The following is a 9,409-nucleotide window of genomic DNA, read 5'->3' as shown; positions in this document are numbered from 1 at the left end:
TTCTTTCTCTGATTTAGGCCAATTTGAGCTGGTTCTGTGTCTTAAAACAGAAATAATTTTTGCTAACACATCTTCAGTCCCTTTGGTTCCTTTGACTCCCAGAGCTCCAGAGCTCCCCCCATCAGGTGGCTCGGGCTGTCTTCATCCGCCACAAGGTGTCAACCACTACAGAAAACCTATCCATTCTGTTCTAACTCTTCCAGCCTAGATAGTTGGAACTCTGAGTTCAGAGGCAGAGGAACAGCAGGAAAGATGTCACTGTGTACCCAGAGGAGGAGAGTGAGAATAGTTTCTCCCCCTCAACCCAGCAGTCTAGAACGTCAGAGCCTCATCCTCTGAGCTAGCTTGAAGAAAGCCCATGGGATTGCACATGATGCGTCCCTGTTTCATTCTAAGGCCAGCGAACACTCCTGCTACCCACAGCCTAGACCAGCCTGAACGCTCCCCCAGGGAAGCCAGAGGCAACCCTTGCATGATCATTCACTCTCAGATGACTGCTGCAGATCGTCAGCTCAAATTTTGCCAATGGTGAACATGAACAAGAGCCACCCTCCCCCCAAACCCGTCTCTCCTACTGCTTTCCCTCCAGACATCAGGAACATGCATTCTACAGTTCTAGAACCTGAAGCAAGAAGGACATAGAAACCTTGACACCCTCCCTAGCCCCACTCAGCATCACCTACATCACAACAGGGAGCCCCATCGGGGAACCAGATGGTGGTGCAATGGATACTCTTATAGGTTTACCAGGAAGGAAAGATGGTCACAACCCCTTTAGAAACTGAACCATGGCATCCAGAATCCTCGTGGAGCAGGGAAAGTGCAAATAGCCCATATCTAAGGTGCTAAGCACTCCATGGAAACCATCCTCCATGTGGTGCCAAGTCACTGGGACTCCCAAGTCCTCCAAACGCTTCTTGTACAACAGCGAATCATCCCGGAGAATGTCATACTCACAGCTCACGATGAAAGCTTCAGGGAGCTGAGCCACGACTTCATCTTCTGCAATCAGGGGTGAGCTCACCAAATCCAGAGCCAGGCTTGTCTCCAGATAGGCAGACTCATTCAGGGGCTCAGAGGGCATCGGCTGGTAGGCTCTCTTCTTAAACCTCTCCGGGATGTTTTCTGCACCCAACCACTTCCTATACTTTTCCCAGAATTCAGCAGGCAAATGGGCGCCTTTCATGATGGTGCTTTTCCAGGAGGGCTTGATGTCCAGTAAAGTACAAAAACAGTAGAAGGCGAAGTCTCGACTGGCCATTGGGACATTCTTGTTCTGCTGATAGGAGGGGAGCTGGAAATCCAGAACTTGGAGACTGGCATAGATCAGGATCTGGGCACGGATTTTGGGGAGATCTGGAGAGCCCAAAAATCTTTGACAAATTGCCGTTGCCATTCCCCCTCCCACGCTGTCACCACAGACCACCACCCGATCTGGATCCACCCCATACATGTTCAGGGACTTCAGGAAGTGGGTCGTGGCTGCAATGCAGTCTCTTAGCGCCACCGGGAACTTATGCTGGGGCAACTTGCGGTATCTAAAAAGGAATCAAGGAACACAGTTTACACCCAGCTCCCTAGCAGAGTCCGAAATACCTGTGTCTAGCATCCTTCAGGCCAAATTTCTTCCAAAAACTTCTCTCTCTGAAGCCCGAGCAGGTGACGTTAAGGTTTGAGGCTTCAATGAAGTGATAGACATGAAGCCCACAGTGCCTGGCATGTAGGCTCAGTGAGTGGTGGCTGCTATTCCCTCTGTCTCAGTGCCCCCTTTGGGGGGACAGACAACGACCACAAGAGCCCTGTCATTCACTATTGCTCAAAAATTTGGGAATTACCAACCCAAACCCCATCTTTCTGAACCTACCCACTGGTGCATCCCTGACTCACACTTGTTCCCTCTTCTTATGTTCCTTTATGAGCAACTCCAGGTTTGCCTAGGTTTTGATTCTAATTAATCCTGCCAAGCTCACAGGTTTTGTGGGAGGATCTTGTAGATGTAAATGCCGCCTGGGGCCAGCAGTTAACGTGCGGGTCTCCTCCAGGTCAGCCATGTCCACTCTGGACCATTACTGCCTACAGGTGAGCCATGTGAGCGCCTGAGCTCCATGCCCAGGTTGCTGCCATGCAGGCACACCAGCCCGGCATGCTAGAGCTCCCCATTTTTCAAGAGATTCCAGATTCCTGGGTCTTGTGAGAAATGTTACCATTTCAAATTTTAAAAATACATATATTCTATGGGATCAACAAAATTTGCCAACCGTTTCCATTCTGTTGCCTCGTTTTTTAAGCTACCCTGAGTTCATACTAGGACAGCAATGTTTCAACTCTAAAACCTTGTGCACCTTGGATTCGCAAAATAATTTTCTTGCAGAGATTTGCTGGTATATTTTACTGATGTCTTAGTTCAGCACGGCCAGAACCGTAAGCAGTATCGTGGCTAACGCAGGAATCAAGATTTCCCCACTGCAAAAATGGTTTTGGAGCTGAGGATTATAAAGTGAGGGGTTTCTCTGGGTCCCTCTCCATCATCCAGGACCGAGTTTTGTATTTTTCACTCTTACTCAACCAGTTGCGTCGCAAGGAAACTGGGAAATATATTCCTGCTAAGACCCCAGCAATTGGTATTTTTTCATGGCATGTGCATTTAAATGAAGCTGCAGGAAAGATTAATCAGGAGGAACCACCCTGCTCCTGTGGGACGTTGTGTCAGGCAGCAGGGGTGGGAGAATGAGGCCAGAGGCCACATCACCACAGGGACAGTTGATGTGGAGGCCCAAGGAGGGTTCACCCCAGGTCTCTCCTGCCCCATGTCCACCAAGCTCTCCTGCCCCATGTCCACCAAGCCCTCGACTCTCCAAGATCAGGTAGAAGAGAGTGGCTTTTTAATTCTTCTCACTTCCTTTGGCAGATCTCGCCAGGGTGGACCCCCCCTCTCAGACGTGCTTGGGAATGCTGTGGCTTGTCTGGTGTACCACGCAGGGCACCGTGGCATTGCGTGGACGGAGGTACTAAGAGTCTGGAACCTGCAGGGCTGTTCTGCTCGGTGAAGTAAGTATGTTCCACCCAACAGGGCTCATGTGTGTGAAGCTCTGCACCTGATCTGCCCAAGACCACTCCCCGCACAGCTTCCAGATGATACCATGCCCAGGATGCCCCAGGGCCACCCACAGGAAGGAGTGCCATTCTCTGCCTCTCTCTCTGTCTCTCCTTTCCTCCCCTAATGGCTGCTCACAGCCCATCCCCTGCCCCGGCGTCCCAGTGTCCCTTTGTCTCCCTGCCTGCCCCCAGACCCGCCTCCCACCTCATTACCCAGCACTACCCCCTCGTTCTTGTGCTCACCCAACTGCTAGAACCACCGAATCACTCTTCTTGGACAAATGACTGCATATGGTATGGTGGGTTCCTAGAAAATAAAAGGTTTTCAACATCCGCTAGGATGATTAGCAGCTTCCTTCGGCGCCCATCACCATGGGCTGCTCCTTCTCTCGGACAACCACCATGGACAGAGAGCTGGGGTTGATCCTAATGAGGCTTTGCAGACTTTCTTCCAGCTGTGGAGCAGCCATCCTGCCCCCCCCCCTCGACTTTCTAGAATCTCTCCTTGGGGGTCCTGTCTGAACAACTTCTTCTAAGAGCCCCGCCTCCCGCATGGATTCTGCAATTCATTCAAAATATCTGAGATGCTGTTTGGCCATAGGGCATAGTGGTTAGGGGTGTGAACTCTGAATTCAGACCAGAGTTCACATCCTGAGCTGAAGATCCAGGGCAAATGCTTTCACCTCCCTGAGGCTTGATTGCCATACCTGTAAAATGGGCACAATGACAACAACAGGGCTGTGCAGCAGGGTTAATGAGATCGCACACATGAAGTGTTTCTACAGTGCCTGCCATGTAAATATTAATTCTTAATAATATTATTTAATACCCATGGACTGTTAACACCATTCATTATGCAGACCGAACCAAAACCATGGCTGCATGAAATCTTTTATTTTCCCGAGGCTACTGCAGTGGGCTTCTGGCATTCCAGAGTTTAGAAGGCAGGGCTGAAACCAAATAAAAGTGTTTTTCCCCTCATATTCATGGGGCACCAGTGTGGGGGAGGTTAAGATAATAAAATTGTCTCAGTTTTGAGTTTTTTTCTCTCATTAACTCTCCTCAAATTTTTGGTTCTCCCTTCGGTACAGGGATTTGTCTCAGACAATACCTGGCATGAAACAAAAGGATGTGTTTCGGTTTTTTTTTTTTTCTTTTCACTTTTAAAAAAATCCTTATTTCCAACTACATAGAGGTGGTGGTTGTAGAACATTTTGAGTGTAGTAAATGCTACTGAATTGTACAGTTTAAGGTGATTAATTTGGAGTGACTGAGTGACTCAGTTGGTTAAGCGTCTGCCTTCAGCTCAGGTCACGATCTCGGGGTCCTGGGATCGAGTCTTGCTTCGGGCTTCCTGCTCAGCAAGAAGTCTGCTTGTCCCTCTGCCTCTGTTCCTCCCCCTCACCCTGTTTGTACTCTCTGTCTCTCTCTCTCTCTCTCTCTCAAATAAATAAATAAGATCTTAAAAAATAAAGTGCTTAATATTATGTTGTGTGAATTTCATGTATATACATATATATACATAGATTACACACAGAGATAAATATATATATGAACATATACATATATATTTTTCCATATATAGGTCTCCTCACTTCCAGAAAGAGATCCAAACATTCCCTATCTTTGCCACCAGCCTGATCTGGGACCCACTAACTCTCTGAACATGCCCTGTCCTGTAGCGGCTTATAAACTCCAGGATGGTGATGGTGGGGCCCACCCGGCTCTGTTTGGAGGTCATCCTACTACAGGCAGGGGTCTGAGGGAAGGACTCTTACTCAGGCTTCCTACGACTGCCCCGCCACCATGGTAGAACACGATGCCAACCCTGAGGGTGTTGGAGGACACCTTGGGCTGGTACAGTTTCACAGGGATTGTCCCGTAGAGGAGATCTGTGACCACGACATCCGGATCCTCCTTTAGTGGCACCAGATCATGAATGAAACGGACAAATTGGGGCATAGAGCAGATTCTCAGTTTCTCAAAAATCATCCCCTGTTGGTGAGAGAAGAAGAAATGAGGCAGGGAGGGTTTCATTGTGTGCCACACTGGAGTCCTGCCACTGCCCATGCCCCCCAGTGGAGTGGCTGGAGAGCAGACCGGACCATGGCCCTGCTCCACCCCGTGTGCCTCCATGACCCCTGCAGCAGATCCACCTCACTCCGGCCCACACTGCCCCTCTCTTCCTCTCTCCCCAGACAACTGACACCCAGCCCCACAAACTAGGCTTCTGGCCACCCCACGAGAGTCCCTCTAACCCAGAACACCCCCACTGTGGCCTGGACATGACCTCTCTTCCCAAGGATGCCCACCTGGACCAGCCTCACCAACGTGGTCATTCCATTCGTTGCTATTAGGACCTGGTAACTGCATTGTGGTTAAGTTTTTTTTAAAGGTGGGGGATAAAGATACAAATGTAGTGATCCGAAGGGGCACCTGCACCCCCATGTTTATAGCAGCAATGTCCACAATAACCAAACTATGGAAAGAGCCCAGGTGCCCATCGACAGATGAATAGATAAAGAAGATGTGGTCTATATGTACAATGGAATATTACTCAGCCATCAAAAAAATGAAATCTTGCCATTTGCAACGACGTGGATGGAACTAGAGGGTATTATACTAAGTGAAATAAGTCAATCAGAGAAAGACAATTATCTATGATTTCACTCATATGTGGAATTTAAGAAACAAAACAGAGGAGCATAGGGGAAGAGAGGAAAAAATAAAACAAGACGAAATCAGAGAGGGAGACAAACCATAAGAGACTCTTAATCATAGGGAACAAACCGAGGGTTGCTGGAGGGGAGGTGGGGGATGGGGTAACTGGGTGACATTAAGAAAAGCATGTGATGTAATGAGTCCTGGGTGTTATATAAGACCGATGAGTCACTGACCTCTACCTCTGAGACAAATAATACATTATATGTTCATTAATTGAACTTACATTTTAAAGAAGATACAAAGTAAAAAATAAATAAAAAGAAATAAAAGGTGAGGGGTTCTTGTCTTTTAGAGATACCTACTGCAACTTTTTGGATAAAGTATGACATCCATGATCTGCTTCCTAAGAAATGGGAAGGGGTAAAAATGTGGGGTCACAGGTGAAACAAGATTGGCCGGGAGTCGTCAATCAGTGCAGGGGGCATGGGAACACGGGGCGTCTTTATGGTGTTCTGTCTCCTATGTCTGGAAGTCTGCATAACAAGCAATAAAAGTAAAGAAAGCGGGCTCTCCCCCCGGCAACCTCTTTCTGGTGGCTCTGTGCCAAGGCCATTTTGGCTTTCCGTGATGCCTATGGATCTTGAGGCTGAATGTTTCCAACACATAAAATAAAATATGTGGTATTACCAAGGAAATCAATTTTTTTTCAATTACAGTTATCAAAATAGGGAGGTACACGGGCAAAGTAATAATGCACATGCTTCCTTATTAGCACACCTAATAGCGAGCCCTAATGGCCGGTTTAACACTATTCTAACTTCAGAGAAACGAGGCGCGCACGCTTTTCACAATATCTGCAAGAAATGTCATCTGCTCTGAAAACAGCTATGATTGCTCTTGGTGACAAAGCTTCAGGTTCTGCCGTTCACAGCTGTGGTCTGTCACCTTCATCCCTAATGGAAGGGAATACCACTTTTCCTTTAGAGGCGAGTGAAAATGGAGTGATTTTTACCTCCCCCCCAAATTCAGAGACTCCTTGCCTTCTGTCGCCATTGAGGATTCAGGGAACCCCGGATTCAGAAGCCCCACCCTACCCTCCCGCCCTGTTCTGCTTTCCTCATAGCACTTGCTGCTGCATAAATCAATTTATTTCTAGTGAGTTTGCTTGTTTCTTACTGTCTCCCCACCAACACGGCCGTGACAGTATGAGCGTCCTGAGGGCAGACTCTCTCTCTGGGACTTCCTTTCTCTCGTCCATCATTGATCCCAGAGCTAGGAGGGGTGGGTGACATATAGTAGTCACGTGACACATCTTTGTAGAAAAAAAACCAAATCAACAAATAGCAGTAAGGCGAATACTTACTAAGGGCTTCCTCCTCCTTACAGCCCATGCTACGAAGTCTAGACTGCTATTTCCCCCTCTTTTGCAGATGAGGAAACTGAGTCACCATATTTGGGAACCGGGCTAGCGGACTATGAGAGTCAAGGGCAGGAAATCCACAGGACGTATCATCGGGTTTTTCGAAAGGAAACCTTCAGCCTGTGAGTTCTTCTCCAGTTCTTCTCGTCATGAGAACAGGGGTTTGCGATTGCTTTTCGTTATGTAAGAGACTTAACACTTCTCTGTGTTCAATTTACCAGCCCTCTGGAAAAGCACAACTAATCCCATGGGCAAATTGGGCCCAAGCCTCCCCATGATCCATTTATATCTGTTTTATTAAGTTCACACACCAGGAACAGTGAGCAGAACCTGACTATATTACACAAAGAGTTTTCCATCTCTCAAAAGTAACAAAAAAATATCTATCTCTCTCTAAAGTCATGTTCTGTAGTTTTGCTCATTGGTACCAATTCTCTAATTGGCTTCGTGTGTCTCCTTATTGTTGGCTGGTTCTAGCTAGCAGGTAGGTAGTCATGGGGGCTCCAAATTCAGAATAACTCATTCCTAATTTCACAGCATCACGCTGTGTGCTGTGAAGAAAGTCAGTCAGGAGGCAGGGGAGTGGGACTAGAGCAGGGCTTTTTTCCCTGTTAACGGAGGAAGTAAATCATTTTTTCAGGGCGCCTGGGTGGCTCAGTCGTAAAGCGTCTGCCTTCGGCTCAGGTCATGATCCCAGAGTCCTGGGATCGAGCCCCGCATCGGGCTCCCTGCTCCGCGGGAGGCCTGCTTCTCCCTCTCCCACTCCCCCTGCTTGCGTTCCCTCTCTCGCTGTGTCTCTCTGTGTCAAATAAATAAATAAAATCTTTAAAAAAAAAATCATTTTTTCATCTCGTGGCTGCGAGCCCAGTGCAGCTCGAGCAACACCACAAAGAGGCTGTGAACCTCTTGGCTAATACGTTACCTAACAGGGATCTTTCAGATTTGAGAATAATATACCGTCAACCTCTACAGCTGCGATAGTCAAGTTAATGCAACTATAATCTTCCCAAATGTGTTTTCCCAACTCCCTCCTTTACCCTCAGGAGGAGGGGACAAATAAAACACAACACTCACCCACGTCACCAACAGCTGGAAAAGGCAATGCAAGACCCGCAGTTTCACTGGGTGGCTGATGGCCGCAGGGATGTCCGCAGTGAGGAAATGGCTGCAGATGACCCACAGCCCAACCCCCAACGAGAACACACAGGCTGCCTGCAGAAGCAGGAGCAGGACAACCATCGTGCTGTTTTCGAAGAGGCCAAAAGGAGGCTGTGCTCAGTGCCACCCTCCTCCACTTATACATCATACCCTGTTCTCCCCACCTCCCAATCTCCACAGCATTGGCCAGGCCAGGTGAGTCACAGACTCAGGTGAGGATGCAGTTCTAGGGCAGTGCCCATGCAGAGGAGAAAGAGGCTCATGCAGCCTGACTCAGCTAGAAATCCTGGGGCACTGCTACTAGAAATGGCCCTGGAGAAGTCACCATGGACACCACAAACACCATTCCCTCCAACTGTACTTGGGGGCATCCCCCCCCAATTCCACTCTGGCCACACTTGCTATTCCTTCATCTGCCAAGGAGGCCCCAGGGCATTTGCACTTGCTATCCTCTGTGCAACCTGGTTCCTCCAGACAACAGCTGAGCTCAGCCCCTCCCCTACTGCAGGTCTCTGTTCAAATGTCACCTTCTGAGTGAGGCTGTGCCTGGCCACCTTATTTTAAAGTATAACTCCCCACTGGCATCCGTATACCCATCCCACCCCACCCCCACTTACTTACTTTGTTTTCCTGGCCTTTATTATCACCCGAAATACCACACACTTCACTTATTCCTTTTTTGTCTGTGACATGTCACCTCTCTGAGCACAGGAATTTTTGTTTTGTTCCTCGCTTTATCCTTAGAGGCTAGATCAGGGTCTGGTACTTCGCAGGTGCTCAACAAATGTCTGCTGAATGAAGTCATGAATAAACAAGCTTTGTCCTTTTCATTGTGAAGCAGGAAACTGAGATTACCCTGCCTCTTCAGGTTAGGTCAGAGATTGATGTCAGTGTTCAAAATCCTCCCTAATGACAAAGTCTCACATCTGTGGTAAGAATGATGATGTCTGCCTCCCCCCACGGTGGTGCAGAACAGCGGTTCTCAACAGGGCAATTCTAGCCTCCAGGAGACATCTGGCAACATCTAGAGACATTTCTGGTTGTCACAACCCAGGGGGCTGGGACTGGTGT

General features: G+C 48.3%; 1 protein-coding gene across 1 annotated transcript; it reads right to left on the bottom strand.

The window, feature by feature from the left end:
• Positions 1 to 763: 763 nt before the first annotated feature.
• Positions 764 to 8,419, bottom strand: AADACL3 (arylacetamide deacetylase like 3). The gene is made up of 4 exons (XM_027625256.1): positions 8,255 to 8,419; positions 4,875 to 5,091; positions 3,340 to 3,403; positions 764 to 1,538 (listed from the first exon to the last, which is right to left on the bottom strand). The coding sequence occupies exons 1-4, from the start codon at positions 8,417 to 8,419 to the stop codon at positions 764 to 766; spliced, it is 1,221 nt and encodes a 406-aa protein (XP_027481057.1).
• Between the last annotated feature and the right edge of the window lie 990 nt (positions 8,420 to 9,409).

This window comes from Zalophus californianus, chromosome 4 (genome assembly GCF_009762305.2).
Source record: "Zalophus californianus isolate mZalCal1 chromosome 4, mZalCal1.pri.v2, whole genome shotgun sequence".
Lineage (NCBI taxonomy): Eukaryota > Metazoa > Chordata > Mammalia > Carnivora > Otariidae > Zalophus > Zalophus californianus.
The sequence above is the reverse complement of the archived record's forward strand: the minus strand, read 5'-3'. Positions and strand labels throughout refer to the sequence as shown.

What these genes read in the sequence shown, in the direction of transcription:
- AADACL3 (XM_027625256.1), bottom strand. Translation starts at nt 8,419, where the DNA reads ATGGTTGTCCTGCTCCTGCTTCTGCAGGCAGCCTGTGTGTTCTCGTTG. An exon ending in TCCAGCTGTTGGTGACGTGG is followed by an intron (nt 5,092 to 8,254) that starts GTGAGTGTTGTG and finishes TCTCACCAACAG; the next exon opens with GGGATGATTTTTGAGAAACT. An exon ending in TCGGTGGTTCTAGCAGTTGG is followed by an intron (nt 1,539 to 3,339) that starts GTGAGCACAAGA and finishes ATTCCTTTTTAG; the next exon opens with ATACCGCAAGTTGCCCCAGC.